General features: G+C 41.6%; 2 protein-coding genes across 6 annotated transcripts; one reads left to right on the top strand and one right to left on the bottom strand.

Moving 5' to 3' along the window:
- Positions 1–1607: 1607 nt before the first annotated feature.
- On the bottom strand, positions 1608–6944 carry sec22c (SEC22 homolog C, vesicle trafficking protein). Its single transcript, XM_076080413.1, has 7 exons — positions 6481–6944; positions 5602–5813; positions 5224–5387; positions 4880–5059; positions 4662–4780; positions 4203–4268; positions 1608–4108 (listed from the first exon to the last, which is right to left on the bottom strand). The coding sequence occupies exons 2-7, from the start codon at positions 5781–5783 to the stop codon at positions 3908–3910; spliced, it is 912 nt and encodes a 303-aa protein (XP_075936528.1). The 5' UTR covers positions 5784–5813; positions 6481–6944; the 3' UTR covers positions 1608–3907.
- On the top strand, positions 6730–20756 carry nktr (natural killer cell triggering receptor). Of its 5 annotated transcripts, none has more exons than XM_076080405.1 (17): positions 6730–6881; positions 8533–8610; positions 9109–9183; positions 10272–10379; positions 10577–10621; positions 12038–12125; positions 12918–12947; positions 13088–13233; positions 14507–14726; positions 14891–15067; positions 15156–15243; positions 15767–15915; positions 15996–18644; positions 18795–18878; positions 19154–19216; positions 19929–20030; positions 20117–20756. In XM_076080405.1, exons 2-17 carry the CDS (start codon positions 8553–8555, stop codon positions 20163–20165), a joined length of 4131 nt encoding a protein of 1376 aa, XP_075936520.1. In that variant the 5' UTR covers positions 6730–6881; positions 8533–8552; the 3' UTR covers positions 20166–20756. The 5 variants fall into 5 exon arrangements, with proteins under 5 accessions (XP_075936520.1, XP_075936521.1, XP_075936522.1 ...); XM_076080406.1 differs by lacking the exon at positions 6730–6881 and adding an exon at positions 8082–8106; XM_076080407.1 differs by lacking the exon at positions 6730–6881 and having other exon boundaries at positions 8594–8610; positions 9510–10379.
- Positions 20757–21153: the final 397 nt, after the last annotated feature.

The raw sequence follows: 21153 nt of genomic DNA, 5'->3' as shown, positions 1-21153 counted from the left end.
GGAGGCACTAGTCTTTGAGCGAGATAAATGTGAGCCATAAACATTTCAGCAGGACCACCCATGCTGTTGAGCCTATTTGTTAAGGCAGAGAGGGAAGCATCCCAACACCAGGAGCTGTGTAGCCAATTAGGATAGAAGAGGTTCATGCCTGCAAATGAGGGTCACTGAAGCCGATCATTCAGATTGTAGCAGGAGTGATGGCATATTTATGATGGCACTGAGACCTCTGAAGAACATGTTCTATTTGTTTGTAGGTTGCATCATTAAACGTCCTTCCGAAATATGCATGAAAATGCTGACAAACACTCTGCATGCTTAGCGGCTAATGAGACAACTACATCAATGCCTGTAAATATAAGTGCCAATAGGGACAGTGAGTCAGATATTCATGGGAGGGTTTTATTGGCGTCTCCAGAAATTAAACTGGAGCTTATTTGTGACGTTATCGGAAGCCGCAGTGAGGGATGTACAGTAGCTTTAGGTCAAAGGTCTAAACGGTCAGTCTATATCTCAGTATATAAGACCTACTCTATTGATGTGAGGAGGATTAAAACTGGATTATCTCTATAATCACTGGGCCCCAAGCAGTGAGGCCTTAAAGAGGACTAGAGCTAATGTTATAACTTTAAAAAGTCCTGGATAAAAATAAAAAACAGACATAAATTACTTTGTTTTGATTGTGTTGAAACTGAGTGTTATCCATCACCCTCAAATAGATTTATGTCCTCTGTCTTAAACTGACAGAACACGTCAGACACCACCACGTCACACCAAAAGCTGTATTCTTTATTGTAACTTTGATCAAAGCCTAAGTCAATATTTTGATGTGCAAGACATTTACCCGAATTAGAGGCACAAGAAATAAACTTTCACTTTACAAATGCCCTTATGTAATATCAGCGCCAGCAGCCTGCAGAGAACGATTGCACTCAACTCCCCAAGCATTGTCTAACCACGGCCATCTGTGTTTGTTCTACAAGTCGGCAACATAAACTGTTTATCTGATGAAAATTAGCTGTGTTTTTAAGTAAACTAAAATGCTACTTGATTTTGTGTTTTTGAGTTTGAGCAAAACTCTTACATGACTCGACAGATATTTTATCTGGACTTTAAATGAACACAAATTCCTTATAGTCTATTTACAACGGGGATAAAGTATGAAATATTGTACTTGATTTCACTCTTCCAGCTGTTTAAACATCAATGTGAACTTTGATGTGCTTGACCTGTAGCCTAATGTTAATTTGGGCTGAGGCTGTATCAGAACTTATATTAATAAATATCATCAACTAATAAAATAAAACTAACTGAACAACACTCTTTGCTGCCACAAACTTGAATGAAGATCAGTAAATTGTGAAAGGGCTCCATCTGGTGTAATGTTGGAAAATATACATCAATGAATTTACATTTGATGTTCCAAGTCCAGGTTTTCCTCCATGCCTATCCTGCTTTGCTTAAAACTCTTCTTATCTGGATGTAGCATATAGACACACTTTAAAAAGTAAAATAGCCTAATAATAAAAATATCTTTGTGTTGTCTGATCACTGCTGAACATGGAGGTAATCATCATATCTTAGAGACACACAAATCAAAGATCAACAAATGGAAAAAAGACACTATTTATTAACGAAATGTCAGTTTCACCACAGCAGGAAATAATAAAGCCCTGTGATCACCAGTGTATTTGGCAGTTACAATGAATGACATTACGTCGCTTCCCATCGTTACAAACAGGTCGCAGTCACGAAAAACCACTGCATCAACCTCACGAGAATCCGATTACAAATAACAGCTTTCTGCTGACTGTGTTTTGTATTGAACATGAAGAAAACGTCCAAATAAACATACTTCTGAACATGAATAACTTTCAAAGTGTTTCCTGTATTCAGATCAGACTTAACAAACATAAAAAGAGAAGGCTGCCATATGTTTCAATTGTACAGTGAATTTCTACTAAATATTATAAACCATCATAATCAACAACACAATGCTTCATTTCCATTTTGTTTAAATACCCCCCCACATTATTTGGTTCCACATCTTTAGAATATTGGTGGCAACATTATTTTACAATTCATTTGGTCAACAACTTGTAGGCTACAGTGGAAAATGGTGAGTCAGTGAAACCTAATTTGTATCAAATATATTACAGCGTCACCGATGTCCGACACAGAAAACACCAGAAAGTTTCACTTATTTATGGAATTTGAAATGACCCCGATCCAAGGAAACCTCATTTAAAAAAGAGTGTTTAGACACAGCATCAGAAGTCACTGAGCCAGTCCAATTCTCAGCAATTAACCAAAATACCCAGATAGCACAATCTACTTGAGAACAAACTGAAAATGATGAACTCCTTTCATGTAAAATTCCTTCTAACCTTCCTGATAAAATAGTCTAATAAAAAGGACACAATGCCACAACTCTACTTGTCTGACAAACACTATGAACTACTAATCTGCTCCCTCGCTTAACTGACATTAGTGCAACTTATTAAAAATGAATGTCTAAGAAGATAAATACACAAAATGCTATAAAAAGTAAACTAAAAGGAGTATTTGCCTATTCATTACGCAGCGCTACCGTTCTATATGCAGACAGATTATCACCGTATGATTTCTGTGTTTATTACGATCTACAGGTACTGAGCGGTGTTATAAACCCTGAAGGAAGACAAAAAAACTCAACCAAGTAAACATAAATCAGGATATAAATAGCTGAACCCGATATGCAACACATTCAAGAACAATTGCCATAACCAACACAAACATATCTAAAGCCTAATAGTGCAGTCAAACATTTCTGTTCCAACAAATTGAAATAGTATTTTACCCGTCGAATCAGTGCTTTCATATTCTGACCCACAGTTTACATTTTGACAATGCAGAGATCAATAGAAAAAAAACAGACAAACGGTAAAAAAGGTCTAAATGTGTAATGATCACGCCAAAATGTGTCTTAAATGGAGTTCATGTGTTAAATTCTCCTTTAATCACAAACTTTGTAAAATAATATGCGATGACATCATGCTTTACATGACTAGAAGACTCATATTCCCTCCGTTTTGAATGTAGTTTCCATTAAGTCATGAAATAACAGAGCCCTTACATTTTAAGCTTCGCAATGACTAGCTGAGCACTTGCCGGTGTGTTTGTACATAAGTCAAGACAATTAAACAAACTAAAAACAATTGTCACACAGTAAGGCATGAAACGACCCACAGCTTTACACTTACGTCTTTGCATTGGGTTCTTATTGTCACCTAATGATCAGCTAATGGAAACCAAATAAAGAAATAGCTCCATTGTTCGCTTTACTTGACTGTCACTGATATACATCTATTGTCTGTTACAATCACCAACTGTCACTTAGCATTGATAAACTGATTATGTAAAGATAAGCAACGGCCTGTGCGAGCAGAAGTAATACTGAGCTGAATGTGAGCAGAAATTAATCAAAAGCATGACCAGCTTCAACAGTTAGGGCTTGGATTAAATTATTGTTTCTACATTTAAAAAAACACACCAATTCTGACTGAAAGAAATCCTTAATTTTCCTCAAAAACCTTCGAGGACAGGATGGCACAAACATTTTGTTTCTAAAACAGACATCTCCTTTTAGCTTTTCCGTTAGTATCTGTTTCCAGAGAGAACTGCATTTTACTGGATACTTTTTACAGTCTTGCAAAGAAATGTACACAAAGTGCAAGTACGTACTGTATACAACATGTTAACTTAATTGTCATTTTCCGTGATCACACAAAAGTCGTGAATATGTTTTTTTGTTAAAAAGCCAAAGAACATCTTCATAACTCCTGTGGATCAAGCCATTTGCTCGCCTGTCTTTCTCACCTGCACCGAAAGAGCTGTGAGTGGTGCAACGCAGTAAAGTGTCCCCTGCTCCTCAGACCCCGCAGTCATTGGTTCTGTCTTGGAGTTTGCGGGTGAGGATGAGGAAGGTGGAGAGGGAGGCGACCGAAATGTGGAAGATCAGCTGCCACGGGTTCCTCGGGCCGAGCAGGTAGAGGTTGCATAGGACAATCGCGATCAACAGAGTGAAGGACTTGGGTTTCTTCAGAGATGAGTGGAACAGGTAGAGGTGGCACTGTGGACACAGAGAGGTCATTGACACGGTGTCGGAGAGAGTTTGACATGAGTGGGTTTTTAAGTTTGCAATGAAAATTGGAAACTACAGTTACCTGAAACAGACAGCAGACGAACGCCAGAAGAAATGCCACAACATTCCACATACCTTCATAATCATCCTGAGTGTAGAAAAGGAAAACATTTATTGTCATTCAGACTAAAGTCCACATCATTTAAACTGCACCACATTTATTTCAGATTATAGCTGACTCACACAAGAGTGAAAAATTGGCAGTTTTGTGCAGACCTCATCATTATCAAACCTCTGCTTTCACAGCAAAATGCACAGCAGCCAGTTCTGCCAGCCTAACATATAATTAGTGTTAGCTTATACATGACAATTTCAAAAATAAAATCCCCAACTAAACACAACAAAGGAAAGCCATACTACAGCGTTCTTTCTATAAAACACTTTTTGAATATACATTATATGTATAGAATATATATCAACATGCTGTCCTCCTTTTTTAGATATATTTGAAGCATTGGCGATAGGATGACACTGGCCATACCTGGAATGTGTACTCTATGAGGTGAACACCGCGGATTATGTTCAAAGATGCACACACGATATTTAGGACCAGAGAGAGGATGCCTGCCGCTGTCACTGGTTGGAGTCTTCCATTCTGACCTGTTTAAACAAAAGAAAGTAATAAACCAATAAAGTAATAAAGTAATAAACCACTGTATTGTATATGCTATACTGTACAAATCATAGGGTCAGTCATACCAGACCCAGGACCTTGCTCCATGTGCCCATTTGCAGTGCCGTTGGTGAGCTCCACTTCCTCCAAGTTAATTACTTGTGGTGGATGGACCCTCAGATCCCCCTGGACCTCTGCCAATGTCACCTCCAGAGCCGGACCACCGCTCTGGTTGTAATGCTGCTTCAGCTTCTGAATGGTGCTGTCTGTCAATTTGCAGCAACGTAACATTAAGATAAAGCAATGTATCTTTAGTTTGAAGCATCACAGCACAGTAGCTTTGTTTGTCATTCAACACATCATGTTTGAATTCAGAGCGAAATCCTTTGCAGTGCCAAATCTAGACGACAGCATTTCTCTTCCTACTCACCAAATTCCAAAAACGGATATGGCCTGGCCGCCAAGGCAACAACAGTGCTAGTGAAGCGTGCTGTGAACTCCCAGCGCAGATCTTCCAGGAAGCAGAAGGCCTGAGCAACAGGGAGGCTGCAGTGGCACACGGTCATGTACGATACACCCTCTGAAGAGACGAAGCTGAACAGGTGAGAGGAGAAAAGGTGTTTAGTAAACAAACAGCCTGACGCAGTGTGACACGGATGCCCCTGTGATCAAATGGACAACATTCTGTCTGTCTTCGGCATCACAAAATCAAATATACACTCTCTTTAGACTGTGTATTTTGTGTTTTTGGCCTTAAAAAGAGCTCAAATGAAACAGTCTGCTGCTGCTTTGTTTCCTGAATCCTTACTAGATGTTGAGGTCGCGGCCCTTGATGGTCCCTCTGTCAGGGAAACGAGCCAGTGTCTTGCTGATGGTCCTGAGCTGCTGCTTCCTCTCCTGGAGCTCGCGGTTGTGTTCAAAGTCTGTGGAGGCCGACAGGGGGAGTCCATCCCTCACCCGGACCACAAAGGCAAACAGGATCAGAGACATGATCCACAAGGTCCATGGAGAACACACTGCCTACATGGGGTAAAGAGAAAGACCAGGTCATCAGTATTGCTATGCTAAGGCTTTAACCACATTACTTTAATAATTTGACAATCATTCTATTGAATAATCATTTAATTTTGCTCATCTCAAGTCCCTAAAGCCCAAACTCGGATATCTAAATGTTTCATTCGCTTCCAATTGACTTACTGTATCAATGAATCAACAGATCATTTCAGCTCCATTTAGGTACACTTAGCTAAAATTATTAGTCTAATCAAACAGCCCTTAAATACATCCTATCTTCATGAAGGTTATAAGGAATGTTAATTGTTTAATCATAGTGACTTATTGTGAGAGGTGTAGTGAGGGTATCTCGTATTGCTAGTGCAATAGAAACCAGCAGAAAGAAGCATCTCAAACGTCAACCTCCAAGTGACCATAAAGTTGGGTTAGATACTACTATCAAACTTTTTCTTTTTACTATTTGTACCTTCACAGAGGAATAATTAATACAGGACTGTTGAGGTGTTTTTTGTTAGACCGCGTTAGTTTCAGCACTTGCACACATAGACTGAGTGTATATTATTAGTAAGAGCGTAGGTTTAAAAATTGAGCAGTCTTGATTAGTTTTGCTCTGCTTGCAAAACAAGGGCGATTTCAGTGTAAGTTAAATGATATACGTGTAGTAACACCTTACCTCATTGTCATCGGTTTCATGCTGCACCTTGTTACTTAGCTCCTAAAGGTTAGCTGACCGACGTTACAACATCATATAAAGGGAATACACCAGCTTCAGATACCCGTTACGAGTGCAATCGCATTATTTCTATTAACTGAGATTAATACAGACAATTTGAATAAGCTATTATTTACACATACGTAAGAAGTTTTATTAAATATAGCCAACGAGCTAACTTGAAATCGTTTTCCGGGTACAACAAAACCACAACAAATCTTCTACGGATACTCGAAGGGGACAAAAAACACATTCTTAACCAGTCGGAGTATCATGCAAAGCCCCAACCTCTTCACTTAAAAGTGAAGTTAGCATATAGTGATTGTCGGGTAGCTATTTGCCTGGATAGCTACTGTACAGAGGTTAGTTAACCCATGTAATATGCAAATTATTTTCCAACGTTACTTTAGATGTGAATGTAATTGCGGCTGAGAAAAAAATCTAACGTGAGCGAGCGAATTTAAGATAGCGAACGGTATTAGCCGTTAGCTATTAGCTGCTAGCTATTAGCTGTTAGCTCAAACGTTTGTGTTAGCTGTTGTTAGCTAGCTATGTAGCCCGTGATTACTTGATGGTTCTATTATCAACCTGTCGTTGTGAGTGAAATGTTTGCCCCACTAACAGCTAGCTCACGTTGAGCAAGTCGTGAATGTGGACATAGTTTCAAAGGCTAATACTTCGTGCCCTTTCTTGTTAGGATTGACAATATTTGTGGTGCATTAACATACATTTAGCTATACGTTATATTTCATGTATAACGTTACAGGTATTAGCCATTGTGGTCTTCGTGATTTGAATGACATGTAGCACACATGACCTCAAATTTATGCAGCCAAATACTTGACAATACTTCTCCTGAGGCTATCATTGCTGTCTATATTTAGAAAGGGAGTTTTACGATGGTTACAACACAGTGACGCTTTGTAACATGATACGAGTTAGGCTATTAATGTATTTCTGTCAACATCTGCTATTGATCTCATTCGTGAATGCACATTGGCTGTGGAGTAACATACAGCAGAGTGCATTAGGAAGTGTTCATGAGTTTGCTTAAAGTAGAGTTTATTGACAATTTAAGTTGTATAAATGTCTTCTTTATACTCTTCTGCAAGGCTTTCTCTTTCCTTGTGGTTTTCAGCTATCAGTGGTCTGAAATGAGGTCCAGTAGAATAATGCATGCTCTGTTCCCCTTGTTAGACTATTATCCCAACACACCCAAAACACACACCATGTGAGATCATACTCTTTATGTCAGCACAGTGACTCGGCATTTTCTGAACAATATATCGCCTGTCTCATGCGAAGATTAAGCTTCTAATAAATAATTGCTGACAGATTATTGGATGCTCTGCTTTCTTGCAGACTTGCACTTTGCCAGCGAAACAATGTCTGGCAAGGCGGGCGTGTTAAGTCATGTACGTATGTTGTGTGAAGCTGCAGACACCAAATATTGGTGTGTAGATTTAAATAGCAACATTTTATTGTCTCTTTTTATGCAACAGGAGAGGAGCACTGGCATTGAACAAGTTGAGGCAGAGTTTTGGAAACATGATTTCCTAATCCTTTGACAAGGGTAAACCGTGCGAGGTATCGTCCTATCGTTGGTGTTTGCTTACATTATTGTAGTGGCTGCCGACACACCTTGAAGATGAATTTCTGTCTACTCCCACTTTGACTATGTTGTCTACCAGGTTCAGCAATAGCAGAACGTGACATTTTACTAAGTGGTCAGTGGAAACAGTTAAAATGTACAGCTAGGAAGCTGTGCTTTGATTTGCATAGCCAGTACATTTCCCCGTATTCATCCCCTCCCATCCTTCTCTCTCCTCCCCTCTCTGTTTCTATCCTCCCTCTCTGTCTTTTAGTCTCTCTACCTTGTTTCCAACACACTCTTCTAAATATGCTGTGCATTGAAGGAGTACACTTCAGTAGCTTACTGCTTCTTTAAGAGAAGGGAAACCTTATTATTTTCCCCTGCTTAGTATTTTCTTTTGTACCCTTTCTACATTTTAGGTCATCGGACTTTGATCAGAATGCGGGTGAAAGACCGCCCTCAGTGTTACTTTGATGTGGAGCTCAACCGGGAGCCAGGTAAGAGAATTTAAAATCACTTCAGAGGTATGAGAAATAGTTAGACATGTGAACAGCCTCAGCTCGTTTTCATAGCCGATCACTTTGATCTGACATCGTCAATAAAGATGTTTCTGTACTGAATGGTGGTATTTAAGTCTAAGCTTGAGAAGCTATTAGCTATTGTACTCATCAGTTTAGTGGCCTCAGGCTAGAGAGCTGTTATTAAGTCCAATTTGGACAGGGAGGGACAAAACAAACCCCCACCAGGCTCGTAAAAATAGTTTCAGATTTGCACCGAGCTATGGAAAAGTTTCTATAAGGCCTGAGCTTCACCACAGGATTCCTCTAATTGTTGGAGGCTAATTAAAAGTGTGCAGTGTAGTAACATTTGGGCTACTTGTAACTCTTAATTGTGTCCTTGGCCTATTCATTTTCTTTCCTCATTGTTTTTTTTATGTCACACCACATTTATATTGTGTGAGCTAATATTTTTCCTTTTTTGCTTGTGTTTTGTAGTTGGGCGCATAGTCTTCCAGCTCTTTTCCGATGTTTGTCCCAAGACAAGCAAAAACTTTCTCTGTTTGTGCACAGGTGAGTACCAGACAAGCACAGGTTTTACTCTGTGTCTCGGTTTTGCAACATTTACTGCATTAACCAAATGTTTGTGTTTGAAACTGTTAAAAAAGGAGAAACCTGTTTTAAGAGCGTAACAAGAAAGGGATCTGTTTGCATGTCTCAGAAGGAACTATAAATCATCTCAACACAACAATCATTTTCTGGTTTTAAATTGTGTCTGTCTCTGCCAGAAAAATAATCAGAATGAGTAGATGAAGAAATAACAATATGAGATATGAATTGAAAATAAGAACCACGGTATCGCGCTACATGCCCCTCTCGTCATTTGATTTTGAGGAAAGGAGCCAATGGCTGTAGTGTCGTGTTGTCCAGCGACAGATGGAGTCACTGCACGGATAGAGGGTTCCTGGTCTTTCTCCCTCTATATGTCGTCCCACTGAGCAGCGGTCTGCCTAGAGATAGCCATAAATCTGCAAAACAGACTTCAGATCGATGCTCCATCTCATTTTTCACCCCAACTGGCCGACGGGAATGTGATGCTGACAAGGGCAGACATGGGAGATGATGGCTGGTTAGTCTGTTCCTTTTCCTGGACACACAGACGCAACATAACGCAGCGAGACACACAGCTCAGCTGGGCAGTTTGCTATAACATGTCCTCTTTCTCAACATCTCTAATGTGTCCTTTTAGGAGGGGATCGGCTCACACTATCAGAAACTGAACCCTCGGAACAATGCTGGAACCAGTGAAGCAAAAGATACTGAAAGATTAGCAACCTAAGCTGCCCGTTTGAACAGCCAGCCCTCTGTCCTCAGAAAGCACCCTCCAACACATCTAATGAAATCTCTGCATTCGCCATAAGGGAAGGGAAACCCAGGAGGGCAATAGCTCTTGGGGCAATATTCTGTCCCCCGTTGGTATCTTCTTAATTAATTCTGCAGGCCTGCACAGGAGTTTTAACAACAGAATGGCTGAACAAAGGTTTCCAGTTTACTGAAATCCCCACGTTTCACCTCAAGGCATCTGGTGTACTTTTACGGTAGCCGCTCTGTTGAATGTTTGGTGTACGACGAGAGCTCATTTGACATGCATGTAATTACAGGTGAAAGGGGAGCTGGCAAAATCACAGGGAAAAAGCTGTGCTACAAAGGCTCCACTTTTCACAGAGTTGTAAAGAACTTTATGGTCCAGGGAGGCGACTTTACTGAAGGTACAGTAAGAATGTCATATAACCTCATTAACATGTTTATGGCAGTAATCCAGGAGACCATACATGTTTCCAGAATGTGGCCGCCACTTCAAAAGTGTGTCCTATACACACTTTGTCCAAAATGCACTTTTTCTGCAGATAGCATTTTTTTCTGTAATGTTATTTGCTAAATGACTTTATTGTGTTAATCTCTGCAGGAAATGGAAGAGGGGGAGAGTCCATATACGGAGGCTACTTTGAAGGTAATGTGAATATCTAATTATCTCACTAACAGTCTCTATTATTGATGTCTCTTAGCTACTTTTGCATGAGCAAAATGTTGCATGTGCCTTTGGTGGTAATAATAGTTTTCTTGTGTATTTTCCCATGTATGACTCTGTTGACGTTCACTTTTCCATTGTATAGTGCTGTCTTCTATTAGGAACAGTAGTGGGCTTTATCAAATCCGCATGGAGAATAGGTATTGCTGAAAGCTACAATCTACCTGCCTAAAATTTTCAACATATTCTTTTATTTATAGAGTGGTCTTTTGCAAAATGAGAAGGTAAGAGATGTACACAGCTCCAGTAACACCATGTCAACATTGTCCCCACCACCTTCCTCTGTCAGTCAAAACAGTGCAAATGTTTGCAGTGGCGCAGATGCAAATTTGTGCTGAAGGGATGTTACAGGAGTTTCTATTCAGACGGCCACCCTGAGCCTCGTGCTGCTCAAGTTACTTTTAATGTTACATACGTGGTATTTATAGCTACATGGCTGCTATGACGTGTAGTCACATACAGGCTGCAGGCTCTCGACTAAATAGGAAGACTCGTAAAGTACCACAGTGGCAATAAGATATTTATAATTATATTTCAATAAAGATTTAGGCATTTGGAAAGCATTTTAGTTTTAGTGTTTTCCAAATTAAAATATCCTTTTATATATGCAAATAGCTTGATGATATTTATGAGTGAACTTCCTGTGGTTTTATTAACTATTTACATTCACGCTAGTGTGAGTGACCGTATATCCAAAGCTTTCAGGATGTTTGGTTTACGTTCATTTAGTGTGCAAAGAAAATCACCTTCAGGAGACGTGAGACCTGCTTTCAGGAGGTGATTCAGCTTAGTGAGCAGCTACTTTCCCTTCTTTACGTCCAGTTTGAATGACTGTCGGACACTTGCTTTTGCAACTGCTACATTTTCTTCTGCTTTACAATACATTAGCTATTTCTGAACATCTGCTCCGCCCTTTTTGAATCCACAATCACTGAGGATTTTTTTAAATGATCCTGGATCCTGGGGATAATGTAACCTTGATGAGAAGAAATGCAATAAATAGATAATCCATCTCAAGCAAGCAATGTGCGTCGTATAGCCTGCTAAACTGAATGGAAACCAATAGAATATTTCCTGGAACAACGTCAGAATGATCTAAAATATTCGGGATTTGTAGTTTATAGTTTAAATCGTACAAAACCAGGACTAGAAGAAACAAACAGAAACCTTTTTTATAAAACTCTACCTGTATGGAAGGACAGGTTGGTGAGGCAATGATTAGATTGTTGGTTAAAAATGGTTATTCCTTTTGTCTTGTTCTTCCCTGAATATTTCCCGTTGTTACGCATCAGAGATCGCACTCTGAGACTTCGATCCCTCTTTCTCTGCTGCCAACAGATGAGAACTTCATTCTCAAACACGACAGAGCCTTCCTGTTGTCGATGGCCAATCGCGGGAAGGACACCAACGGTTCCCAGTTCTTCATGTGAGCGACACTCTGCACCTTTTTTTAATAACTTCACCATTTAACTGACAGGTCACTTGTTTATTTGCTTTCTGTCCCTTTTTGAAACTGTAGAGTAGAACTTGTCATTGAGTGTGAACGTCATCCACATCCCTCTCTTGTGTGTAGTTGATTTTCAAAGGGAAACATGGATTCATTCTTTTTTACCTACAAATGTGTTACATTTTTTCTCTTGCCGTTTTTGTGTAAAATTTACAGAAACTCTAGCATCCTGCTCTTCCAAGGTAATGTGTCTCCAAGGCTGCGTTTCTCTCTCTCTCTCTCTCCTGACTGTACTTCATTCAGTAGTTTGTATTTCCAACTATTCTATAGTACAGTGTTCATTTAAATATGTTTTGAACGATATTCATGATTATTTGACTTTCTTCATCACTAAAACAGGTTGTCACCATAAGTTAGAAATTAATTAAAAAAACACTCTTGAAGCATAAAGGAGATCAAAACACGGTCACATAATTGCCGACACTCTGTTGTTGAGGGTTTCTATTGCCTGTTCATGGCTGTTTTTTAATAGAACAGCCCAAATTGCGAGTGTTTTCCATATTTGCAGTCAAATATCATTAAACAAATGGCATTCTGACCAACTCTTCACCTTTTTGATATTTCTCCTGTAGTACAGTAGCACCCGCACTTTGTTGAAGTTGCATGTTTAATCCTTATTCTTTTCCTCCTTTTTCTCCCTTTCTCATGACCCTAACCACTGCCATTGGTTGACCTTCCCTCGCTTCTTTGTTGGATTTTCCCGCAAAACAGCACAACCAAGACGGCTCCTCACCTCGATGGGTAAAAATCCAACGTCACTTTGCCACTTACAGATAACAGTGACCCTTCACATATTGATTTTCAGGGCCTTTGAAGACACTGAAATCATGTAATATCAAGTTTCTGTAACAGGCATCAATGTCTTTCTTCCTTCTGTGCAGAGTCCACGTCGTCTTTGGTCTCATCATCTCAGGCTTTGAAGTGATAAAGAAGGTCGAAGGGCTGAAGACTGATTCAGCCAGCAGACCCTACGCTGATGTCAGAGTGATGGACTGTGGACAACTTATCACCAAGTCCGCTAATGATGGTACGTTTGTTGCCTGATCTGCGTTTCCTTAGAAGTTTCTGGTTCGCTTTATTCTCTTCTTTTATTGTTGTCAACAAATCCAATTTAAAGGCCATAATGAGACTTCCCTACTCTTTTTCTGGCACTCAGCCCCAAGCTCATTCATTCCTACTGAAGATGTAAAACTTAATAAATGGGTCACAAATACATTGTTCAATTTTACAAAATGCTCAGTAATTTCTATTTAATTCTTAGCAAACACTACTTAAATAGGAGTGCATGGGGACTATTTTCAGCAACTAATTAAAACCGTGTTTCTCATTTATGCGTCTATAATCATTGTGGACAACAATGGAGCTCAGAGGAATAAACTGCATCAGGTGCAGTAAGAGTACTGAGTCTGGTGTATTATTAGTCTCGCACCAACCAGGCCTTCCTCCACAGGGCTGTGTCTGACGCTAAAGAAAGGTCTGACTCCACACATTACCATTCTGCTACAGAGAAAAAAGAAAACGCTCTGGCTTGTTTGTATTTATTTTAAACCAATCACAGGGCGGCTCTAAGCCCAGGATGCAGCGACTGTGACCTTTCAAAATAGATGGCGTCAACTTCTATCCGTTCTTAAAGGACCAGTGTGTAGGATTTAGTGGCATCTAGTGGTGAGGTTGCAGATTGCAACCAACAGAATACCCCTCCGCTCCCCACTCCCTTTTTCAAACGCGTCAAACTACGGTGGCCTTCAGGTCACGTAAAAAAACAGGAAAGGTCCTCTCTAGAGCCAGTGTTTGGTTTGTCTATATGAGGAGCTCATTCTAAGTTAATGAAAATGCAACGATACTTGCATTCATATTCAGATAATTATATACTAATGAATATTAAATCACTGCTGATAGATCCCTCGACATCCTTAAAGAGATGTAATCCATTATTTGTTATTCTTTTAGTTTTATCTCCTGTAGGGAATAACATGTTGCTTATCCTTGTAACTGGAACATATTTTGTGCTCATTCTGTCAGAGGTTGGCATTTTGATGCCAACACCCCCCCCCCCCCCCCCCCACTGGCATTAGTTACAAGGCGTGTAACCTGATCTTCTGTTTAATGAGGACCAGCGAGGTGATCTCTGTGAAGTTCAGTTGGCATCTGCCCACCTGACTCTGCCAGGCCTGCTTTCATTGCCCCCGACATACCGGGTGGGATCAAACAGCTAGCTTTAGATGTCGTAGTGCTACACCACCCTAAAAGTGACTCCTGCCATTGAAATGACACGCACGCCATTATGTTTCATTCTTCAGTACTTGGAGGCAAAAGAAAAAGGACCTCCCACTCGGCTGACTCGTCCCTCAATTCCCACGACTCGTCCTCGCCATTTTCCTCTTCCGTGGGATCTGAAAGCGAATCAGATGAAAAGTACAAACATCGCAAGCACAAGAGACACGCAAAGAGTAAACGGTCTAAAAAGAAAAGGAGGGAATCTAAGAAGGAGAACATTGATGTTCTGCCGGCCAAGCAAAGGTAGTTTTTTATTCATCATCACATTTTTACCTGCTAATTACTCACATGAACCTCCGGTCTGATCAGTATATTCAAGTATAAATAGAAGTGATGACATGATTCACTGAGAGATGGGTTTGTACTTTAAGTAACAGAATATTGTTTTGCGTATTGTGTCCCTGAAGTTCTCACAGTCCTGTGGAAAGAGAGATGCTGGAGGGAGACGGTGAAGTGGAGGCAGAGAAGGAGCAGAGTGGGCGGAGAGAGAAGCCTGTGGTCCGACCGGAGGAAATCCCACCGGTGCCAGAGAACCGCTTCCTGCTGCGTCGGGACATGCCGTCTCAGGAAGATAAAACGGAGATGTCAGTTTTTTAAAATATATTTCAGTTTATTGTGTATATACTTAAGTGATCAACCACAGGTGTTTACTTTGAAATTTGATCTTTTCAGAGTTGAGAATGAAGAAACATCTGTTTCAACTGACCCGAAACCAGCAGTGTCCAAGTCTGGACGGAAGATTAAAGGCAGAGGGACAATGGTATGCTCACCTCAACGAAGAGATTTGCATATTCAGATGATCTGGTGCTCGTGTAGTATTTGTTCATGGAGTAGTCTGCTCGTTTGACTAATTCCAAGGGCCAATATTTGTACACAACTGGTCGTAAGTAGATATTGCTTCTTTTAAGGAGTCACAACCCAAGAAGAGTAAGAATCATTGCTGTAAAGAATTGATGGACATTATTTATTGACCCCAGGAACAAAGTTAGTTCTCAAATAGTGGGTGGAGGACGTCACATGGGGGGGGGGCCTCATCTAATGAGCCTGCATGTGACGAGATAAGAGCAGCCAAATCTAAGTGGCAGCCCACAAAAAACTGACTGGGTTTGTCTTACTTCACGGTTTGTGAGTTGGGAGGCTCTCCACATACCCAGATGTGTGTGCACAAGCACTTTTTCATAATATGTCCCCTTTAAGCACAGCCTCAGCAAGCTCCATTAAGAGTTTTGATGTATTCTTTTAAATGCAGTTTGAAGTAGCATTATATTGTTTCGTTGTTGCAGAGATATCACACCCCTACAAGGTCTAAATCACGCTCTGCATCTGTGGAAGAACGTGGCAGCAGTGAAACTCCACCACATTGGAAAGAAGAGATGAAGAGAACCAAAGTTTATCAACCACCGAGCATTGAGAGATGGAGCAAAGGAGACAAGTAGGACTTAATATGTGACTGTGTAACTTCGAACATCGGTTATTTCTTTAGTCTTCTTCATGCATCTTTTGACTTAACAGATTGAATGACCATTCCTCAAGCAGATGGGAGGACAGAAGTGACTCTGCGTGGTCCCGGTCTGCAGAGCACTCCTCAGACCGCAGCTCTGAGAGGTCCAGCCTGCTCCGCCAACAAGCGAAAGAGAAGAAGAAAGCCAAACACAAGAAGAAGGCCAAAAAACGGAAGCGTGGCAAGAAGAAGAGCTCCGAGAGCAAACCTCAAGAGCCTTTCCCGTCAGTGGGTGAAAGGCCAGTGTCCTCGGAGAGGAAGTCCGGAAGATCCCGCTCTAAAACCCGCTCCTCTTCAAATCAGCATAATTCGTCAACTCGGAGGAGACGGCGGTCCTCGCCGTCTTTCAGAGACTCACCGTCCTACTCTAGATCCTACACAACAAGTCAGTCCAGATCTAGAGGGAGGTCTAGATCATATTCAAGACCCAGAAGCCTTTCTAGGTCTAGAGGTCGGTCTTTGTCTAGATCCAGATCTCAGTCCTATTCTCCATCCCGGTCTAGATCCAGGTCGAGATCCAGATCCAAGTACAGATCTAGATCTTTGTCTCCACCCAGAAAGAAGAGTTTATCCAGATCCCCGAGAAAGAGGAAAGCCAGCAAGCACAAAGCGGACTCCATGATGTCCGAGAAGCTTCCAGAGAGCAAAGTCCCACCTGTCCCCAGACTCCCGAGTGTCCCGGCTCCCGAAAGTGCCCCGGCGATCCCAATGAGCGACAGTCCCCCACCCTCACGCTGGAAACCTGATCAAAAGCCCTGGAAGCCCTCTTACATCCACATTCAGGAGATTAAAGCTGAAGTAGCTCCCAGCTCCTCCGCTGGACAAACAGTGAAAACAGAAAAAGCTCAGACTCCCACCACGCCAAAGTGTCTGCCAGGTGACTCTGAAAGCCACAAACCTGCAGGGCGCCCATTCAGCAGGTCCTCCAGAAGCAAGTCCTACAGCCGCTCATACAGTCGCTCAAGGAGCAGAAGTTATAGTCGGTCCAGGTCCAGATCCCCTCATAAGTATAAAAGCAGATCATCCTCCGACAGCAGATCAGACTCCGAAAACGTCCAGAAAACATGCAGCAACAAGAAGAGTTCACTGGACAAGGAATGGAAAGAGTATTACAGCTCTCTGAGGAGGATCAAAAATGTAGATAAGTACATTTCACTCCACAGTAGTCAAGACGCTCAGCCAGGATCGGAGAAGAGGCCGAGCTGTGAGCCGGACATCAGTGACTCGAGGAGAAGCGGCTCTTTGGAGAAAATCAAAGAGAGCGGCGGCTCACAGGATCAAGAAACAAAGCAGTGCAGCTCCATGCTGGCAGAGCCCTTTAACAGCAGGTCTGAATGGGATAGTGACAGTGATAAAGTCAGCCAAAGCAACAGTGCTAACCAGTCAAAAAAGCAGAAACAAGCAGTTCAGTCCAATGAATTTCTTGATAAGAAGTTGTCTGCTCTTACTGGATGGAATTCTGAAAGTGATTGTGAAAATGTAACCGCCAGGACATTGGCCATATCCGAAAAAGAGGAAGGGGAGGCTAGTTCGGAATCTGAGAACGAGACTTCCAGGAAGACGTCGGAGGCAGCGGTCGCACTGGTACACGGGGTCGCTGCTGCCTCCGGTCAGCCAGAGGAAAGTCCTGAGAAGGCTTCGGAGCCAGAGAAGCACAAGAGCAAAAAGAAGGCCAAACGTAAGCACAAACGCAAGAGGAGAAGCGAGAAGAAAAGCGGCTCCCGTCACAGTAAGGACAAAGGAAAGAGATCGAAGAGGAAACATCAGAGGCTCAAGGAGACTTTTCACTGGCAGCCTCCTTTGGAGTTTGGAGAGGAGGAAGAAGAGGACGAATTAAAACGAGAGAAACCTAGTCCCGGTAGAGTTGCCAAAGAACGGCCCGGTGTGGGCAGCGTGAATGAGAAATGTACCTCTTCAAACAAGATTCCTAAAACAGAAAGAGAGAGGGCGCAACACAAAGCAAAAGAATGTATCAACAAAAACCCCAAACACACTGAACTCCAGCTTCAGTCGTCCAAGAGGAACGGGGCTAATTTACCCAGCTTCAAAGAGGAAGAGTCATTAGATGACATGGACATTTGTACACCAGAGCATGATGCTGAGATTGTAGAACATCCGGCCACACAGGATCTTTATAAGAACGAGTTAACCCTAAAATCTACCTCAAGGTCTTCCGATGTGGCGAGTAGAGAGAGTGCTTTGCCCCACAGCAAAGAACAGCCTTCTGTTCCTTCCACAGCTACAGCTGGTGGCCTGCAAGATGAAGCGGCCGCCGGCAGACCTGCTGGCACCGCGGCTAATTTCAAATGGAGGCCGTTGAAAGGAACGTCGGCTCTCCAGAACACGAGCGTGCCGCCCGTCGCCACGAAACACGTCCAAATTCAAGAGGCTCCCAACGCGCAGGGAGTGAGAATGGAGATAAAAAGCAAAAGCCGGGTCCGGCCGGGATCTCTCTTCGACGAGGTGCGTAAGACGGCGCGGCTCAACCAGAGGCCGAGGAACCAGGAGAGCTCCAGCGAGGAGAGGTCCCCATCCGTGGGGAACACGCGGTCCCCGAAGAAATCGCGCTCGGCCTCCAGACACCGGTCCCGCTCCAGAGGCTGGTCCCACTCCTACAGCAGGTCCAGGACTCGATCCCGCAGCTCCAGCTACTTTTCCAGGTGAGACAAAAACCACTGGAGCGTGAGGGCCAATACTGGAGAGGCTCCTTGGACAGTATTCAGTATAAAAGCTGAAGTCTGTGGTCTCTATAGTACAGACTTCTTTTGTTCTATCTTAATGTGATTGATAACACAACTTCATTATTTCAGGAGCCGCAGTAGGAGTCGGAGGAGGAGTGGAAGAGGACGGTCGCGCTCTCGTAGCAGCACATACCGGAGTTACGGGAGTCACAGGTACACCCTGAAACACGGATTAAATAATCAGTGGAAACCACATAGAGAAGACACCTTGGAGCGTGGGGGGTTTTAGCCACGCTCTTTATTTTACATTTCAGTCTCGTAAAGGAATTCTTTACCCACAAAATGATCGTTCGTAGATCAATTACTCAACCCGTGGTACCTGGAGTTCTTGAATAAAACGGATAAACGTCTTGATGAATTGAAGTAAATGGGGTCCAGGTTTAATAACGACAAAACTGTATTATTATTTTTTTTTCTTCTTCCATCAGTCGGACGTCCAGTAGAAGTCATTCCAGAAGTCGCTCATATAATCGTCGTCGTCGGAGGTCCAGGTGTGTGAGCTGTTTAACGGTCTAACAGACAGAAACATAAACGTTGAATTGTTCATGTGAGAGGTCACTGAGTCCTCTTAATCACACATACAAACATGATCATGTGAACACCATATGCAAGATAAAATACAGATTAATCAAGCAGAAAAGGGCTTTTGTGTGAAGACATTAGAGATAAAACAAGTAGGTGAATATTCAATAATTCTATTGGCTATTTTGATTAATAATTTTTTTTAATCAAATTGAAGATTTGCTGTTTTCTTTCTTTGTCTTGTGTGATAGTAAAAATATTTTTTCCTCAGGTTTGTAGGACAAAATCAGATAATAAAAGACATCACCTTGGGCTTTAGAAATGATTTTGGCCATTATTCGCTTTTTTCTTACATTTTATGGACCAAAAAGAAAATTTGTATCAAGAAAACAATCAGCAGATGATTAAAATAATTGTTCGTCGCAGCCCTTGAAGAGATCAATCTTATCTGTCGTCATTAATTATCGTATCTAGCATGAAGTGGGAATAACCAATCAATGGTATTCTCTAAGCACGCGGACCACATCGAAGTAGCTGTGCCGTGTGTAATACAATCAGTGATGGCTCTTTATCTTCATGCCAGGACTTTTGTTGTTTTCCTGTAAAACCAAGTAGATCTGTGTGAATGTAACACTCGCCTGGAGTCGTGGCTAAAAATAACCTCTCTGTACGTTAATGCAGGTCAGACTCCTACGACAGCTATTCCAGTCGGAGTCGGAGTGCGAGCAGGAGACGAGGGCGCAGGCGAAGTGACAGCTACAGGAGCTCAGACCGCCGATCCCGGTAAGACGCTAAGCATACAAGTAAAGTGTGTGCATTCAAAGCGTGCATGTAAAGTCATGTTTTTCCTCGTCGTCTCATGCTCGCAGGTCGTACCGCTCATCCAGCCGCAGTTCTTCCAGCAGCCGGTACAGCTGAGCCTCAGGGCAGAGAGTCTGGGCACGCTGTCACTGTTACTGTCATCATGAGGAAAAGGCCTCATAGTCCATCTGGTTACTAGTTTAATACGGTACTGTATGACAGGCTGAGGAATTGAATGTTGTAGAATGTAAATAAATAAACCACTTTACAAGCAGATGTTCTTATTTTAGGGACTGTCACGGCGGAGAACTACAGCCTAGAAGTATAAAAAACAATTTATATGTGAAAAAGAACACAAGAAATAAGCTATATGTATTTTAAATTGCATATTTGTATATTCCTTTTTCTACTTCAGTTTTTTTCGACACTGAAATGTACAAGTATTCTCCTGTAAGTGTCTAATCCTCTCAGTTCTGACATCTGTGAGGAGTTAGTGGGTGTAGGTTGAGGTTTATTTCTAGAGAAGGCCCGTGTTCAATGGAAGAAATCACTTTTTGTAGCAGTTTCAAGCTTTAATTAGTCTTTGTTCCATACGTTTATTACTGGATCATGAATTTTAAAAGCTGTGTCAAAGTATAATAAGTCTGATTTATATTTTATTCAAACAGTTATGAGTGTTTACACGGAATAAATACCACAGCATCTTAAGCCTACGTCGTTGTTCTTTTATCTCACCATGTGCAGTAGATAGTCGTGCAGAGATGGCGCCATCTAGCCTTCAATTCAGAACTGCAGCTCGTGTGTAGCTGTGAGATCGATCCAGTGAGCTGCACTGTAATGTCTTCGTCCCTGCAGATTTAAGTTTATGCATTATATTATGTCAAACACTACAAATGCACTTACCAAATAATCATTGTAGTTGTCTTATTATAGAGTCCACTTTTCACTTTTCTATTAAATGTCATGTAATAGAAGAATCGGATTATTGCATCTATAATGTCTCTCTTCATTGGAGTAAGAAAAAAGTGTGAAACGGCTCCATTAAACTATTGTTCACACTCAGAACTCATTTAAAACGTGTCCCCTCTTTAGTAATATTTACATA

This window comes from Anarhichas minor, unplaced genomic scaffold, assembly GCF_050575085.1.
Source record: "Anarhichas minor isolate MPS153535 unplaced genomic scaffold, ASM5057508v1 ptg000074l, whole genome shotgun sequence".
Classification (NCBI taxonomy): domain Eukaryota; kingdom Metazoa; phylum Chordata; class Actinopteri; order Perciformes; family Anarhichadidae; genus Anarhichas; species Anarhichas minor.
The sequence above is the reverse complement of the archived record's forward strand: the minus strand, read 5'-3'. Positions and strand labels throughout refer to the sequence as shown.

Bases quoted from the DNA above. Each gene is read 5' to 3' on its own strand.
- sec22c (XM_076080413.1), bottom strand. From the start codon at position 5,783: ATGTCTCTGATCCTGTTTGCCTTTGTGGTCCGGGTGAGGGATGGACTC. The intron at 5,060-5,223 runs GTGAGTAGGAAG...GCAAATTGACAG, and splicing joins ATATCCGTTTTTGGAATTTG to ACAGCACCATTCAGAAGCTG. The intron at 4,109-4,202 runs GTAACTGTAGTT...CTGTGTCCACAG, and splicing joins TCGTCTGCTGTCTGTTTCAG to TGCCACCTCTACCTGTTCCA.
- nktr (XM_076080405.1), top strand. From the start codon at position 8,553: ATGCGGGTGAAAGACCGCCCTCAGTGTTACTTTGATGTGGAGCTCAAC. The intron at 15,068-15,155 runs GTCAGTTTTTTA...TGATCTTTTCAG, and splicing joins CAGGAAGATAAAACGGAGAT to AGTTGAGAATGAAGAAACAT. The intron at 18,879-19,153 runs GTACACCCTGAA...TTCTTCCATCAG, and splicing joins CGGAGTTACGGGAGTCACAG to TCGGACGTCCAGTAGAAGTC.